At 42.4% G+C, this 18,472-nt stretch overlaps 1 protein-coding gene across 11 annotated transcripts in view; it reads left to right on the forward strand.

Moving 5' to 3' along the window:
- The first annotated feature begins 2,493 nt into the window (after positions 1 to 2,493).
- The window catches only part of PPFIA1 (PTPRF interacting protein alpha 1), an 89,622-nt gene continuing 73,643 nt past the window's right edge, over positions 2,494 to 18,472 (forward strand). For 3 of the 11 annotated variants that reach the window (XM_074955221.1, XM_074955226.1, XM_074955222.1), the window contains exons 1-2: positions 2,495 to 3,583; positions 5,051 to 5,314. In XM_074955221.1, coding sequence (XP_074811322.1) covers positions 5,051 to 5,314 — 264 coding nt within the window. In that variant the 5' untranslated portion in view covers positions 2,495 to 3,583. Of the gene's footprint in view, positions 3,584 to 5,050; positions 5,315 to 18,472 lie in introns of all 11 variants that reach the window. The other 8 variants (XM_074955219.1, XM_074955224.1, XM_074955225.1 and 5 more) reach the window with 6 other exon arrangements.

An 18,472-nucleotide genomic window follows, 5' to 3' on the forward strand; every position in this document is an offset into this window, starting at 1 on the left:
GGTTGTGATAGCTGATCAGCTGAACATGAGCTCCCAGTGCAATGCTGTAGCAGAGGTTAATGCAATCCTTGGATGTGTAAACAGGGGAATCTCAAGTAGGAGTAGTGAGTATTTTACCTCTGTATCTGGCACTAGGGTAACCACTGATGGAATGCTGTGTCTGGTTCGAGTCTCCACAATTCAAGAAGGATGTTGATAAATTGGAGAGGGTTCAGAGAACAGCCAGGACTATGATTAAAGGATTAGAAAACATTCCTCACTGTGATAGACTCAAGAAGCAAGAGAAGGTGACAGTCTATTGGGAACAAGTATTTAATAATGTGCTCTTCAGTTTAGCAGAGAAAGGTGTAACAGGATCAGATGGCTGGAAGTGGAAGCTAGACAAATTTAGACAGGAAATAAGGTAGGGGTGTGTGTGTATATATAATATATATAATTTTTTTTTTAAACAGAGGGTAATTAACCATTGGAACAGGGGTTTTGACAGATTCTCCATCACTGGCAATTTTAAAATCAAGATTAGATGTGTTTCTAAAAGATTTTAGAATTATTTGGGGGAAGTTCTATGGCCTATGTGATACAGGAGGTCAGACTAGATGATCACATTGATTCCCTACTGGCCTTGTAATCTAAGGACCACTTCTTGTAGATGCTTGGACTCCAGGGAGGGTAGGAGGAATGAAACAGTTAACAATGTTGACGTTTAAATGATCAGCATCTTCAGGTTTGTCTACCCAGCAACTAGACACCTTTGGCTGGCCTGTGCCAGCCAATGTGGGCTCATGGGGGTTGGGCTGTTTCATGGCGGTGTAGACTTCTGGGCTCAGCCAGGAGCCTGAACTCTGGGACCCACCCACCTTGTACGGTCCTACACTGATCCTGAGCCAGGAAGTCTACACAGCAATGTAACAGCCCCACAGCCTGATGGCTGCAAGCCCAAGTCAGCAGGCCTGGTCCACCACAGCAGGTGTCTAGTTGCTCTGGAAATATACCCTTTGAACCTCAGTCACATGAATTGGGCAGGTCATGTCCAATTGAACTATCGTTCAAGGCAGTCTGCAGTCACCTAGAGAACTCTGTTCATGTTTCTGAGGTTTTCTTCACAACTGTAACAGCTAGAGCCTTTGGGGCTTGTCTACACTAGAGAGTTGTCCCACTTTAACTGTTTTGGTATAGTCAAAGCAGTACACCTCCCACCCCCCGTGTACATGCACTAATGTAGGTATAAAGGTGCTTTATACCAGTATAGCTATTCCCATATAGCAAAGGGAATAAGTGCCATAAGTCACCTTTTTATAACAAGGCAATACTTCATCCACACTAGGGATTTTATTGATTAAAAATTACCCCCTTAACTGATATAGTGATATTAGTACAATTTTAAGTGTAGGATGATCCTTATTATTTTAAATAAAAGCTAACAGTTTGGAGAACAAGGAGTAGCTGGGGGATTGCTGACATGGGTTTCGGCAGCCAGGCCTATGTCCAGCAGTGAGCAGTACAGCGGACAGCAAGCGGGCAGCCTCAGGGCAGTGGCTCTAATGCCTAGTAGAGGGGCTCTCAAACTGGGGGCTGCGACCCCCTCAGGGGGTTGCGAGGTGTTAGCCTCCACCTTAAACCCTGTGTTGCCTCCAGCATTTATAATCTAAAATATATTAAAAGTGTTTTTAATTTATAAAGGGGGGGTTGCACTCAGAGGCTTGCTATGTGAAAGGGGTCACAGGTACAAAAGTTTGAGAACCTGCCATGCACCGTGGCTGGAGGGAAGAAATCAGCGTTTGTCCCTGTATTGCATGAACAGGCGACCTTGCCACACGCACAACACACACCTCAGTGTTGTTCACCCTCACTGCCCAGCCCCTCCCGTGGTGACTATGCCGCCTCCACCCTGAGCCCTCCCTACCACTGACTCTCTGGCTGAACAACCCTGGTCCCGCCCCAGCCGCGCAGGGCAGCAGCGCGGTTTGTGCACACAGCAGAGGCACGTCACTACTGAGCGCTCTAGGCCGGGCCGGGCTCCGCTAGGTGGGGGGAGAACGAGGAGAGTCTCGAACCGGCAGCCTCCCAGCGTGGCGCAGACCCGCAAAGGGGACAGCAGCTCCGTGAGCCCCTGGCGCCGCGCGGTGCATTGTGGGACCCGCACTGATTTGGGCCCGAGCCGCGGAGGGCGCCGGGAAGAGTGGCGGCGGCGGCGGCGGCGGGGGCTGAGGGAACGCGAGGCAGCGGCGGCGCTGGTACTAGTTGCGGCGGGTGCGGGGCCCGGCCGGCCGGTCGCTGTGAGGGGAGCCTGCCCACCCCAGCCGCCGCCGGGACACGGAGCGGCACCTACTGGGCCTCGGCCAGTCCCGCACCGGCCACCGTGGAGGTGGCGGACGGAGCCGGGCCGGGCCGGACCGGACCAGGAGAGATCCCAGCGCCGGGACAACCTCTGCCCCAGGGAGCCGGGAGAGAGAACAGCCCCCGGCGGCCGGGCCCCCTCTGCAACTTCAGCTCCCACCTCCGGGACCCGGGAAGCCCCAGCCCGACTCCTCGCTAAGGCTCTTGGGAGCCGAGACTACTCCAGCCGCTCAGGGGAGCGAGGCCTCCGGGAAAGGGGCCTTTCCCCAGGCCGGCGCTCCCCTGGGGCCTCCGGCAGGGGAAAAGCCGCCTATCTGCTCCCTAATCCACCCTCGCAACTCCTGAGGGGTTGGGGCCTCTGGGGAGAGGAGAACAACCCCAACACCGCAGGGACCTCGGCTCCAAACCATCGATCTCTTCCCCCAGTTAGTCTCTGGGCCCTGGGACCCGCCTTCCCCACCTGTGCCCCCCCGCCTCTGGGATACCCTTTTGTTTAGTTTTTAGAGCGGACTGGTTACTGGGCTGGATCAGGACATCTCAGCGCTTGAGCCTCTTCTGAAGAGTCAGTGGCGTGAGGGTAAGTGGAGGGAACAATAACCGAAAGTACAAATATCCCAACAGCCCCACCTCACTTTCAAAACAGCATCCAGCAGCACCCACCACTGGGATTATAAATGTGTCAGAGAAGACCCAGGAAACCGAGGGAAGGAAAGGATCCTACCGTTACTAATAGAGGGGGGAAAAGAGAGAGCTTTTCCAAATTCCCCACAAGAAAAGCCATCCCCTCTTTTCTTTCTATTTTTACTCTTTTGAATAATGCCATTGTGACCCTAGAGAGATTTCTGAACTATGCACTGTTGAAGCTTGTTGCACCAGCAGGATAGAAGTGGCTTTGCCTTTGCACATGCTTCCCCCACCCGGGCTGTTGCAGGAACTGTGGGCCATCAGTAGAGAGAAGGGAAGCTGAGACTGGTTTCTTTGCACCCATTCTTTTTTGCCTTGGGGACTTCACTGGCCGGTTGAAACCATTGCTGCTCCTACTGGACCTATACTTTGCTCAGCAAGTTTATTTATCCTTTTGTGTGGGGGGTTGTTTAGTAAATGGACATTGTACCCAAGGTGGATGGCTGCTCTACAGTCTGAAAGGTGTCTTGGGATCACACAAAGCTGCTAAAAGAACAGGAAAGATCTGGTGTTCCTGGAATTTTGGGGGCTGTTTTCAAGCCATTTTGTTTCTTCGAACAAGGTAAATAAATTAGTGGTGTTTAAAATAAAGGGCCTCTGATGGTTTAACATGATATATATTTTTTTAAATAGTGAGACAGTATCTCTGAAATGCATTGTAAAATCTTTCTTCCCAAGAATGAGATCTTCAAATTAATTCTGAAATGTAAAGTTTATTCGTCAGATTTGGAGACAAATAAACTTTTACTGATGTAGATGTTCAGATGAAGTATGAAGTCTGTTTTCATTATATAGTAGTTGAAAGCATGGGGGGAGTGTGCGATATACTTTTTCAGCCCCTATAAGAAAATTGATTGCTTCACTGCTTGTATGTGTTTTGCAAATGGATTTTTATTCTTGTAAGCTTGTGAAGAAGGTTAAGGCACACTCTGTCCCAAGAATTCCTGAGGTCTTAGTGGCTCAGTGCTAATGCTGAATAACAATGCTTTCTCGTTTCCATTGCATTTAAATTTGAGGAACAGAAATTTCTCCAAGTTCTGTTTCGAAATCATGATGGCTGAGCATTCAAAACGGGCTGTAGGGTTCTACTTAAATTGATGATTTTCCAAGTTTAAGCTCCTCTTGTAAGGCATTGTTACTTTTTTCACCATTTATTAAGCATGCTAGCACAAAAATACTCTCATATTTTTATTAAATTTCTGTGCCTCAGTCTGTTTTTCTTTACAGGTAACTTTTACTGTTGGTATCTACAGTGATTGATAGCCTATAATGTACTGCAGGCACGTGTTGAAGCCTTGTTGGTTTTGTTTTAGTACTATTACCTGAGAGGTTTAATGTCCTTTCACATCCTTAATTTGGTTTTAATTTCCCCTGGGCTAATCTGTCTGATTTTCCAATTGCTGTATCCCGATACAGAAATGTGCTACTGCTAATTTTCTTGCAGCAAACTGCTACAGTAGAGATTGTATGGCCAGTATAACAATATCAAAGTACTGGCTCTCTGTCATAAATTAATCCAGTTGTCTTGATGTCAGAATAGAGTTTCACGAGTTTGGGGGAACCATGTTTTGCTCTTTCCAAAAAGCTGAGCAGTACAGTAGATGATTGGTTTAACTGTGTCATTTTTGTTGGCTGTGTGTGGCTTCAGTACTTTTTGAAGGTACTAGCTACAGTTTAAAAAGAAAAAAACATAAATCTCTTAGAAAATGAGGTCACAAGTAGTACTATAGAAATATAGTTTTGCAGGAAAATCACTAATATTTGTCAAAACTGAATCTTCAATTAATTGGCTCATTGTACACTGCATCTCTGTAATATTACATGACATAGCGGTAAACACCTAAGTTACGTCAGCCTCTAGTGTTGGTATCACTGGGGAAGCTAAATTGATGATGTACTGTGGATGCTAATTCTTCTTGGATAGGCAGGGTCATTGTGCATATTGGTTTACCGACATTTTGTTTGGACTTGTACTCTTTGCACTTTTCGGTTACTATTAATAACTTTACATTGAATCTTTTATTTCAAGATGATGTGTGAGGTGATGCCAACCATCAGCGAGGCAGAGATTCCCTCAGGGGGAAATGGAGGCCATAGTTCAGGCTCTCCTTTACAGTCGGATGCTGATTCCCATTTTGAGCAGTTAATGGTATCCATGTTGGAGGAAAGGGATCGACTTCTGGACACACTAAGAGAGACTCAAGAAACACTAGTATTGACCCAGGGCAAGCTACATGAAGTCAGTCATGAAAGAGATTCCTTGCAGAGACAGCTCAATACTGCACTTCCACAGGTATGGATGCTTTGAATGGCAGATATCTTTTAATAATCTTAGTGTTCGTTTTATTTTTTTATACTTTACAATATGTGTGAATGAAATAAAATATTCCCGAGAGCACATATAGGTTGGTTGTTGGACGGAAAGTAGGCCTTTCTGGTGGCTTTTATTTAAGACCTAGGAAATTCTGTATGTATCTTTTAAACTACGTCTAAAAAAACTTTGAAAGGTTAGGTCTGATACTGTGTTAATGCGCACTGTGGTGCCATGGCGGAGCAGAAGTCTCAGAACACTGCAGAATTGACTTAGCTCAATAATTGCATTATGGGGTTGGGTTTGTTTTTTTGCCTTCCACTGAAGTATTAGCTGTTCGCCTCTGTAGGGGAGGCAAATTACCAAACAATATGTATCATGTGTTGTGATATATAGGCATTGTAGTGTGTGGTCAGGAATGACGAGCAGTGTTTATGCACCTTACTGCTGCTTTTTTTTTTTTTTTTTTTTTTTTTTGGGGAGCCCTGCTGCTCGGCTTTAGCTGCAACCCTGCAATAACCAGTGCCAGCAGCAGTTCTGGCTCCTGGGGGGGCATGGGGCTCCGCGTGCTGATCACTGGCTCTGCACTTCCATTGGCCGGGAACCGGGCAATGGGAGCTGGGGGGCACGGTGCCTGCGGGCAAGAGCCACACAGAGCTGCTTGCGTGCCTCCGCCTAGGAGCTGGACCTGCTTCTGGCCGCTTCTGGGGTGCAGCGCGGTCCGCGGTGCCAGGACAGCCGCTGACCGGGAGCCGCCCGAGGTAAGCCCGTGCCCCAGTCCTCTGTCCCAGCCCTGATCCCCATCCCCTCCCCCCCAAAAACCCAGATCCCCTTCCTGAAACCCAAACCCCTCATCCACACCCCCACCCCAGAGCCTGCACCCCCAGCCCAGAGCCCCTCCCAGACCCTCCCATATAGTGAAACCCTCATTCCCAGCCCCACCGCACAACCCTCATCCCTGCACCCCAACCCTCTGCCCCAGCTCTGAGCCCCTCCCATGCTCCAAACCCCTCCTCCCCATTTTCTGCATCAACCATTTTCTTCAGCTGGCTTGCCAGAAAAAAAGTTTGAAAACCACTGCCCTAGTGAACCTATTATTTATTATTATTATTATTTATTATTTTTTCAGTAGTCCGTATGCATACTTCCCCTTTCCATATGTTCAGGTAATATTTAGGGTTGTTATACAGTAGAATGAACTGGTGTTTGTTTATGAACACTCCAGAGCTGTGTTTGTGTGAAAAAGAGATGCAAGATTGCTGGGGTAACTGTATTTGTAGCAGTAATGCATTTTGTTGTTGTACTCTGGTTTACTAATCAAGGCACTGAATCTGTGATTGGGTCTGCATAGGTTCAGGGGGTCCACTTGTGCAGGTTCAATTGTAGGATCACAGTTCAGTCACTATTTGTCTACTTATATATGGTACTGTTGCTAAATTCATAAAATTGTCTTGTAGTTTGTGCTCTGAACACAGTATTGTTTAAAAAAACACAAACAAATCCTACTTCTCAGACACATACCAGAGATAGCTAATATTCTTCTAGTACAGTAGTCCCATCAGTTACCAAAAGGCCTGTGTTAGCTAATGGAATGCTGTGACAAATATATAGGCTACTAAAATAAAGGAAGAAATATAAAAATGGTGGTTCAGTGCTTTTTTTAACTAAGTTTGGATGTTACCTATAGAACTCACTCTAACTGAAGTAGATTGACTGATACGTAGCCTTGGTCAACTTCACTCTCTGTTGCCCAGAGCAATGCTTCCTTCATAGGAGAACTAAGCTGCCTTTCCTCTTAACTTAACTGTAGACTATAACCATCAAATGTATTCTGAACTATTGGGTGCACTTAATGTATGAACAGTGTACGGAAGCTTTTGTAACTTTGCCAACACTACTGGTGGCTCAGGTTAGTGCTATATTAGACTTTAAGTTACCTGAACACAAATATTTGCTACAAATAAAAGGGAAGAAATATAACTGGCATGCATAGCAACTTGTGCACAGGTGACAATCGCAGCATATGTTTTTTACACAAATTCTAGATGTTGCTAAAACAAACTTCATGCTAAGCAATATAGAAACAGATATGTCTGGATATCAGCTCTATTATTAAAAGGTGTGCTAACGCATCCTATTTTTTGACTCATCGTCTTGCACGGTATAAAAACAACAGTGTTATGGCTTGGAATCATTTATCTTCTGTATTCATGGTAGTCTTGTTCAAAATTTCTTTATTTCAAAAAATCAAGTTTATGTAAGTCAGGAATAAGAACTGCATTGTGCGTATACATCTTTGAGCTTCTAGTGGAATGCAGAGCCTGAATGAGGAGAAAAGCTGCTTATGGTTTTGGTTTGGTTCTAAGTTTTATTATGGTAACAGTATGTAGTATTTTATTTTAATTAAGACCTTGATCCACAATCTTTGCTGTACCATTTTGATTTCCACATTTTAGCACTTTTGGGGTGTAAATATTGATTGTGAGTGTTTGCAAATTATATTCAAGTGAGAGTTCAGGTGCAGTTGTGGTCGTAAAAAAAATTCAGGTAACTATCTATATAAACATCTCTCTCAAACCATATAGTGAACATAAATAATCCATTTTTGGTTTAATCACATTCATTGGGAGAACATGAACAGATATGTCAAATGAGATTCTTACAAAACAATGCTGAACATTTAATCTGAAGACAAACTTTTTAAGACCATAATTTACAGTGATTACTTATGTTGCAATGGCCAGGAATCAGTTGTCTCATCTTTATAATTATTGACATTTTTAGCAACAGTTGATTTTCTTTGTGTTGTCAAGGAGCATCCTGGATTTAAATAATCTAGAGTTTTATAGATTAGAAACAACATCTTTAATTGCAGTCAGATATGATGAACACACATATAATGTACTCTCGGTGGGAGGTACTATTAGTTAAGTGACATGTTTTGCAGCAGCTGAAGTTTCCTAAGGATCTTTGGATATAGCCCTATGTAGAGTTTGTGAAAACAATCCAGTCTTGAGGTGGCCCAGGCTGTACCTACTGCTGTAGCAAGGTCTGCATTTGATAGCATACCTTATGGCTATCAAATTTAAAAACAAAAGCTTTTGGTCACAGCTGCAAGTTAGTTATCCAGAAGCAACAGGAATCTCATAAGACTTTCCGATTTGTGCAAATGTTTTCATAGAACCTTGAGCTTGTTTGGAGGTTCTAGCAGGGGAGCGCAGCTACCGTAAACCCTTGACCGAAGAACTGTACTCCTCTATCTGGGAGGTCATCCTCTTCGACCGAGCGCGTGCCAAAACAGGCAAACTCCCTAAATCAAGGTGGTAAAAATAAACTGCTGATTCTCCCAATTGCTTCCCTCCATCAGCTAAACCTCATTGAAGCCACAGTCTCTTAGGCACTGGGTAGATTTGTTTACAGCTTCATTGATTGGGTTGAAGGAGATGTGGGAATCAGAATACTGTCTGCATATTGAGAATCACTACTGTTCATAGTGCCTCACTAATTTTCCTAATGGTTCCCAGCTTTCCACGTAGAGCAGAAGGGGTGATGGAATGTAGCCTTGCAGGACCGTGTGTCAGTGTTCTTGGGGGCAGATGAGCAGTTTCAGAACTACCTTCTGGGATCTCTGAGTAGACTTTGAGCTACTCCAGGCTCTGCTTGAGAATGTTCAGGACATCTGTATGTTACTTTAGTCTGTAGCATTTGGTTTGACTGCTCAGTTACCCTAATTTTAAATACATTTGTGAAAATTCTAAAGGGTTTATTTTAGTGGTTGCTTTCCTATTAAAAAGCGAAATCCATCTGTAACCAATAGATGAGCAGATGTTAATTGATCGTATATGACTGATGATATTGTGCCCTTATTAATTTTCAAATTGATTTATCATTCTTATTTAAACAGACCTGTTAGTTAAATTTGATTTTAAAGTGTTGAGCATTTTATGTTTGTGAATTAACTTCAGTGTTATCCTGATGTGTTAAATCCTCAAATACAGATACATTTTTTAAAAATAACCTGAAATTGTCCTCAGGCTTTGTTTTTCAAGTAATGTGTTAGGCAGTTTGTAAGTGGGAAATTTTGGAGATAAACTAAATATTTGGATTGCTATCTAGTGAGAAACTTTGAGAAGAGGCTTAGTTTAGATGCAGCTTTGAAAGGTGAGTAAGCCTTCCTTTTTATTTATTATTTCTTCTGAGGTGTTATGTAGAGGTTCCAGTTGGGATAAGGGCCCCAGTATGCTAGATCCTGTACAAATGCATAGGAAGATAGCGTGCAGGCTAAAATGAGAGTTAGCATGCTAAGTGTGTTGTAGGGGAGAGGGCTATGATTAAAGTATGCAGATTCTTTTGATACATATTTTTGTGCATATTTATAAATAAATGTACTTCACATGCACCCAGTTTCTCCTCAGTTTAATCAGTTGTAATTACTTGTAAATATCATAGAATAACTGAGTTTTGCAGAGGGATTTGAATGAAGAGAGGCTAGTGGCTTAATGGATAAGTCATACAGAGTGTTCAGTACCTGCACTGAATTAATATTTACATATTGGCACTGGGCTCAGGACTGTGCAAGACATATAAAGACAATTCCTGACTGAAGAGGAAGGATTTAATTATTTTACTCCATTCTGAATTAGCTCACTTCACTTTTAATATAATGTTGTGCTGGGAATGGTTGTCTGTTTAAGTTTAAATGATCCATCGTTAAACAGGGAAGTTTAATTTTCCCCTGATTTTGAATGAAAACTTTTTCATTAAAAAATATTTATTTGGGGTGGAGCATTGACCCATCTTTTCCAGTACAATAGAATTTTAAAAGAGGGTTAAACGTATCCCACTGAAGAATGCTAAATGGAATTAATTCTTTCCCCTTTCTTTCTTTGAAAAATGTTTTTCCACAGAAAGGCAAGTATTAGAGCCTTAGTACAAGTCATTGTCATGTGTTTGCAGGTTCAAGGTAAAAAAAAAAAAAAAAAAGTACTAATTAATCATGTTAAGATGAATCAGTTTTCCAAGTTTATTTTATTTTTATTTTGTAAGCGGAGATTGATACCATTGCTGAAGCTTCAAAACAGTGACATGCGTGCCTTGGTATTTTTTTGCTTATGGTTTTTTTGGAATAAGGGATGTTTACCAAAAATTTAAATATTGGAATACGAGGAAACGAAATGTCTTAAATACAACTTTGAGGTAGTAAAAATACTTTCTAGAACAGCTTTCTTTCTGACCGCTTGGCTACATAAGTAAACTTGCATGTAGAAACATGAACAACTTTGATTTATTGACTTGATTTTCAATATAAAAGTAAATAAAAAATGTTCAAACAAAAATGTGAAGTTTTGTAGTTTTAGCAGTCTTAAGATCCACAGGACTCTGACTTGGCTTTCACAGCTCTGATAGTTTTTAAAGGAGAGAGAAATGTTTCACTCGTATAATGGGATTCAGTCTTTAAAAATATTAAGTTATGTTTGTGCGTGTGCTTTTTTGTATTTATTTATTTTTTAATTGTGTTTGTAAGATAGCTGGCAGTCTTTTAGAAAACTATTTTCAACAAAGGTATTTTTGTGTAAAAGTTTGCAAGTGTTTGAAAGGTTTTAAGTGAACAGACTTATTTTCTGTACTTTGTCCTGCCTGTCAGGCTTTTTTTACAGGTTGGATAAAAATCAATTATTTTTTAAAAAATCTGATTTTTTTAACTTAACATATTTTAAATTTAAATTAGTTTTATTTTTTAATTTAAAAAAGTAAGGCATAAACTTATAATCTGTTAAACATTTACATTAAGTACAACAATAATATTAAGTAGTACATATTTTCTGCCAAGTTTTAAAGAAAAGCTGCTGAACTTGTGGAACCCATGGGCCAAGAGTTGTGGAAGTGCTAAACCAGCTTTTGACAGCAGTAGCCTTCTGTCTAGTAGCAGGTACAGAGAGAATATTTTCTTCATTTCAGTTTATTCAACTGGTTCAGTTCAAAGGTAGTTCATTCAAAGTTGAGAAACCAATTGAGAGTTAAAACAAGCTTTTCTGCTCTCTCTGTCTTCCGAGGTATGAACAAAAACTAAGTGTGAGGGAATGAGAGCCCACTAGTTTTAAAACCTTGAAAGATATGGTGATCAGAAACAGTCTATTCACTATCTACTAAATACTTCTTTTGTTTAATAAATGTTAGTTTTAAATGCAAAACATGTTGTGATTTTTGACAAACACATTTTAAGGTAGTTTTAAAATTTAAATGCTGTATTTGTGCACGTTTAAGTGGACTTACATTGCATCTGTATTGAGCATGATACAAATTATAATTAAAATTATCTAGTAAAAAAGAAATACATTATTCACCATTGTCTAATATTACAAAAAAGTAAAAAATAAGAATATGAATAATATATATAATTGCTTAATAGATACAGTGTAATCTCTTGGTTAGCAAAAAGCAGAAAACTTAGTGTAAAGGCTATATTTAGATGCAAATCAACACATTTTAATTGTTACCAACCAGTGAGAATCAGCCTTTCTTTAGGAAAGTAACTAAAAGTTACAAATGAAAAATACAATTAAAATCAATTACTTAAATCAGTGTTTCATTCTTGCTTATTTAAATCATGATTAAAATTGGTGATTTAAATCAATCCACCCTGCATTTTTTACCTGGTAAAAGCCAGTAAAGTGAAAATGTTGATTTTTAACTAAGACCATGCATATACGTACAATGCTGCAGTGGTGCAGCTGTACTGATACAGCTGCAGCGCATCTGGTGAAGACGCTGTATGCCAAAGGGAGAGAGCTCTCCCGTCGGCATAAAAAACCCCCCTCTGCGAGCGAGATTATCCCGCTGACATAGCGCTATGCACATGAGCACTTATGTTGGTGTAACTTACGTTGCTTGGGGGGGTGATTTATTCACACCCCTGAGCGACATAAGTTATGCTGACATGGGCTATAATGTAGACCAGTAGTTTTCAACCTTTTTGTGGGGGCTCAGTTGAAGAAAATTGTTGATATCGGCAACCCAACAGAATGGGGGATGAGGGGTTTGGGGTGTGGGAGGGACTCAGGGCTGGGGCAGAGGGTTGGGGTGCAGGGGTGAGGGCTGCAGGGTGGGGCTGGGAATGAGGGGTTCAGGGTGTGGGAGGGGGCTCTGGTCTGGGGAAGGGGGTTGGGGTACGGGAGGGGGTCAGGGCTCTGGGGTGGGGCTGGGGATGAGGGGTTTGGGGTGCAGGAAGGGGTTCCAGGTTTGAGGGGGGACTCAGGTTTGGGGCGTGGACTTACCTCGGGCGGCTCCTGGTCAGTGGCACAGTTGGGGTCCAGAGGCAGGCTTCCTGCCTGTCCTGGCGCCACAGACCATGCTGCGCCCCAGCAGCAGGTCCGGCTCCTAGGCTGAGGCGTGCAAGCGGGTCGCCTGCAGGCACCGCACCCCCCTATTCCCATTGGCTGGTTCCCGGGGCGGGGGCAGTGTGCGGAGCCCCAGGGCCCCCCCTGCCTAGAAGCCGGACCCGCTGCTGGCCGTTTCCGGGCGCAGTGTCATGTCGGAGCAGGTAGGCACTTGCCTGCCTTAGCTGGGCAGCACCGCCGACAGGACTTTTAATGTCCTGATCAGTGGTGCTGACCGGAGTGACCCAGTGCCTGACATGCTGCAACCCAGTCCTGACCCGAAGTTTGAAAAATGCTGGTGTGGACAAAGCCTAAGTTTACAGAGAGTACTCCTGTATAGCATTGCAGTCTTAATCAGAAAATGTTATGTTTTGGGGTGTGTGGAGATCACTGGTGTTAGTTTTTTAAAAATAAAAAATTCATAAATGCAACATAAAGGTTTTGCAGTTATAAGTTGTCAGGAAGTGCAAATATTAATGTTCTTTCAGCAATGTTAATTTTGCTATGCTATGCATCCTGAATGTGTTCGGGTGGACTGATTTAAATTACCTTGATTTAAATCACCAAGTGGAAAGCCTCAGTTTAAATCTATTTTAATCAACTTTTCCATTTGTACTCCAGTTATTTTCTAAAGAAGGTGCATTCTCATTAAAACATGTTGATTTGAACAGAGCCGTTACCCTAGATTTGTACATTCCTTTGCTACCTTGGAGGGTACATTACATATACACATTTATTCAAGCAATTATGTAGCTTAATATTTTCAGATTTTTATTAATTTTACCTTTTTTGTCAAAGTGGTGAATGATATCTATCTTATTAGATCATTTACCTTTTGCTCATGATTTGTGTGAACTTGTATTAGGATGGTAATTAGAATTTAATTAAACACACAGAACAGCATATAAAATTTATTTTTATTAAACCAAACAATCTTAAATGTATAAACTTCTCTTCTCAAAGCACGTTTCATATTTCCAGTCAATGATTTATTAAAGGAACGGGGGATTATCTGGGGTGAGTGAAGTAAACTGGTTGTGATAGTTCCAGCTATTTTGTCCTGATGTTCTTCACAAATTATCATCCAAATAGGTCATTTCAAATAGCTCAAAACAGTCAACCACTGAATTCCATCTTTTAGCTTGGGGAAGAATTAGTTGGGATCCTCCTGCTCCCTTCAGTGACTCTCAGAATCATTGAAATGCAAGACTAGAAGGGACCTCGATAGGTCATCTAGTTCAGTCCCCTGCATTGAGGCAGGACTAAGGATTTATCTACACTTGAAATGTCACAACAGGGGTAGTCAAATTTATTTTTTGTCAAGGTCCAAATTTCTTGGTCAAAGTATATTCAAGGTCCAGCCCCCCCTGCCAGCTTCCCAATCACCTGCCAGCTCCCCGCCTGCCCTGTCCAGAGAGTAAGGTGATCTTATTTCCCTAAATTGAAAATGTGACGCATGAGGCTGACCTGAGCCACCTGGCGTGGCTGCTTCCGCTCCTTTCCCCAAACTTTCCTTCGTGCCCCCAGATAAGCCAAGTAGCAAATATGAGGCAGCGGGAGGGAGAGGAATGGGTGTGTGCTGGGATCTGGGCAGCAGAGGGTGTGACTATAGGGTGTGACTGTTGGAGTACTTTTGAGCTCAGAGACTGGAGGTGAAGCCATTGGACTATGATCCAGCTACCCTTTAGGCTCTGGGATAGCAGAGGGGCAGGAAGGAGGCTCCGGGTAGTGGGAGGGACCAAGGAGACTCCAGATAGCAGCCCTGGGGAGATGAGGGGAGGCCAGGATGTGGCAGAAGCTGGTGACTGGAGGTGGACTGGGAAGGGAAAGAGGCTGGTTGGGAGGTGGGGGAGGGGCCTGGAGAGGGCTCTGAGGACTGGCCCTGAAGGGGAGGGGGCTCTGGGGACCGCCCAGGGGTAGTGGGCTCCGGGGACTGCTCGGGAGTGGGGGGCACAAGACCGGAGGGGGGTGTGCTAAGGAGACAGGTTTGGACGGGAGGCTCTGGGGACTGCATGGAGCACAAGCATGGTTCAACATGGATTCAGCCTGTGCGCGGAAGTGGCCTGTAGTTGTAGCTAGTCGGGGTGGAGGCACAAATAAAAGATTCTGGGGGGTCACATTCCTCCTCCCCCAATTTTTTTGGATGTCCAGAAGCGAGGAAGCGGCGCTCCCGCTGGCAGTGGCACTCTCCATGAGTTTGCTGAGAGGGAGGAAGCAGCAGGGTGACTGACTGAGCTCCTCCTCCCCCAGTTACATGGGGTTGCTTCACTTTCTCTGTTGCTGGAGTCCCACGCATTGCCTCTCACCTGTAGATGGTCTGCAGAGCAGTCAGCACCCTACTCCAGCAGCAGGGAAGGGGAAAGGGTCCCATGTAGGAGGCGGGAAGGAGTTCAACTAACTGCCATGCTGCTTCCTCAGTCCCTGTGCTATACAGGCACACTGAGAGCGCTGCTGCCAGGAGGAGTGCTGCCTCTCCGCTTCTGGGCATACCCTCCAGAGCCATCCAGGGCAATTTTTGGGTCGGGGGGGGACGGGGACGGACATCACCCAGCATGGCCTGCCCCTGTGGTCCATTGAAAAGCGTCTGGCAGTCCGTATTTGGACAGCAGTCTGTCTGTTGATTACCCCCCTGCTACAGCATCATAGCTGCAGCACTTCAGTGTGGACACTACCTATGCTGACATTAGGGTTCTCCGGACACCATAGGTAATGCATCTCCCTGAGAGGAAGAAGCTGTTCAAGGTAAAATATAAAACAGATTTATTAACTACAGAAAGATAAATTTTAGGTAATTCTAAGTAGCGGGCATAGAGATCAAAGTTGCTTACATAAGACCTAAAAATAAATTTGTAGTGTAAATTCTATAGACTAAGCAAGATTTGAATCAAGCAGTTTTTCACCCTAAAAGATATTACTGGCAGCTCACAGTTCTTAATACACAGGCTGTATTCCCATTCAGGCTGGGACCAATCTTCCCCACTTTAAAGTTTTTGTATTCCAGATGTTGAGATCGGGGAGGAGAGAGGCCAAGTGATGATGTCACTGTCCCTCTTTTATACTTTCTTCCAGGGGCTAGAAAGATTCTGGGTTCCCCTTAATGGGCCATGGTTGGTCCTGATGTAAGTGTGTCTTAGTAGATGCTCCTTTGCCCCTGAAAGGCTGGCTGTGGACGCACACACACCCAAAACATCATAACTTCAGATACAATGGTAACATACACAATTCAACAGGTATTAATGTTCAACAAATCAAGACTTCTTAAATGATATCTCACAAGGCATATTTTGCACAAAACACAAAATCATATCACAGTGGTGAACATGGGGCTTCCTGGGTGCTATTCTGAGGTAACGGAGTATCACAGAACTTTTTCACTTCCATGTTCTAATTTTTATAGACTGTTTTTCACTGTAACTGTTTTAGTGCTTGATGTAGTTATTTTTGTATATCTAGTTTTAAAAGCTGCTTTGGGCTGTTATGGATTCTTATTTTTAGGAAAAGTATTTTATGTGGTGATAACTGAGTCTTAGGCTTGTAAGTCTGGAGTTGTATTTTTGCAGGTTGGCAATCAAAGGTGGTTTTCAAAAAATCCACAGAAAATGCTGTGAAGACTACAAAGTTTTCATTTACACTCAGTTTTTCTCTTGGTGTTGTCTCACATGTTTATAGTTGCATACATCAGGCAGGCAAGTGTAACTAGAGATTTTTTTGTTCCCTTAGAGCAGTTTGTGCTAGCCTTCAAAATGTATTTTATGGGTGGGGTTCAACAATACCATCTTCTGAAACTTGAGCCTTTTTTGTTCTATACTCCTCAATACAATTAGTTTTTGCTTCCAAAGTAGGATGTGAAAATTCTAAGACGTAAATCACCATTTAGTTGTGCAATATCAATATGTCTCCATGGTCTAAGTAGGCTGTAGGAATTGGGAAAATACTTAGTACTGCTTGGTATAATTTGAGGTCAAATGTTTAGACAGCTGCACCCATTTTTCTTGTCTCATAGTTTAAAAGCTCATAAGCTTTATAATTGTTAATTACAAATTATTACGAACATTGTAATTACTATTGGAATTTCTGATCATGGTGGTAAAGGTGATTGATTCACTTGCAGAAGAGTGACGGTCACACTTTCAGAATGAGCTCTTCGGAGAAGGCTTCTAAACTCAGAGCCCTGATTGTCATTTACACTAACACCTTGTCTGTATATAGAGATTTTTTTATTCAGTGTAATCCAGGGGTTCTCAAACTGGGGGTCGGGACCCCTTAAGGGGTCGACAGGTTATTACATGGGGAGTTGTGAGCTGTTAGCCTCCACCCCAAACCCGGCTTTGCCTCCAACATTTATAATTGTGTTAAATATATTAAAAAAAAAATGTTTTTAATTTATAAGGGAGGGTCGCACTCAGAGGCTTGCTATATGAAAGGGGTCACCAGTACAAAAGTTTGAGAACCACTGCTATAATCTAAGATATGAATTTACATCAATATAGTTATAACTATGGTTGACTTCAAAACTAAACTTTTTTTTAGCTTGTATAATAGATATTAAATTCTTAACTATGTTTTAAAGTAAGTATTAGTAATTTTGGGAGGAGAGGAATGCACTGGGGAAATTTTTGACATCTTTTTCTTAAATTACTTTATTAGATAACTGTACCAAAATGTCATGTACATATCTGTTATGAAGATGTTATCTTCACGTTTAGAACTGTGGCATATAACAAATGAGAAATCAAATTACAGGCTTAAGATTGCTAAGATTCTTTTATATTAGCCAGGTTGGTTTAAAGCGTATTTTTCAAAATTACTTCTAACAAATTCTTGAACTTCCCAATGTATGTTTCAGTTCCCATAGCTATTAACCCTAGGATACACTTACATTGTAGATCAACAAAATGAGAGATTTTACTTTACTTTGCACAGAGTGAATGCCAAGTTCTTAACTGGCAAATAAACTTGGATAACTAATATTACTTCCTGTATATAATATAGCATAAACATAAAATAAAAAATTTAAGCACCCACAACTTTAGTTCTCTCTCAAATGTTGGTAGACTTCTTACAGGTATCTGTCCTTATTGAGCACTACCTGCTTGAGCAAGTTTGGAATTATAAAACCACGCTGTTCGTCACTTGGCAAAAAATTATATATGAGAGCACTGAGGGCGGGGGGAAATTCTTGTTGACGCTTGCCTAACGTGTGGCTTGGTTAACCTCCAACAGATGTTCCCAAAACACTCCCCTTTAACTCAGTTTGAAAAATTTACTTTATAACTGATAGCCATAGCCCTAATTCTGCCAGCCAGAGGCAAAGATGAATGACTGTGTGGGTCAGGGCAGTGCCTCAGCTGCTTCTCACAGCTTTCACAAACAGGAACATCATTCCATTGAAACTATTGTGCAGAATGTGTTGTGACCAGCATCTGTTCTTGCAAGAATATCTAGCTTTGGTGTCAGTAAAATCTAGGTATTAAATACCCATGTAGTGACTAATTGTCTTATAAACGTTGAATTGCAGACACATCTTAACTGTATAGAAAGCCTAAAAAATGTATTTAATACTAAAATGCCAGTTGGCAAGAATTCTACCATTATTTATTGATTTTGAATACAAAGTGTGCTTGGTAATTTACAAACAGAAACATACTTGTAAGTTCCCTTGGGCAAATTGCAATTCAGTAATGTTTGATTTCAGAGTATTTGATCTTTCAGTACGCTTTGCTTTTGGCCAGTCCTGTAATGTGAGGTCCCAGCAGAAAAGCTG

Source organism: Natator depressus, chromosome 6, assembly GCF_965152275.1.
Source record: "Natator depressus isolate rNatDep1 chromosome 6, rNatDep2.hap1, whole genome shotgun sequence".
In the NCBI taxonomy this organism is placed as follows: Eukaryota; Metazoa; Chordata; order Testudines; family Cheloniidae; genus Natator; species Natator depressus.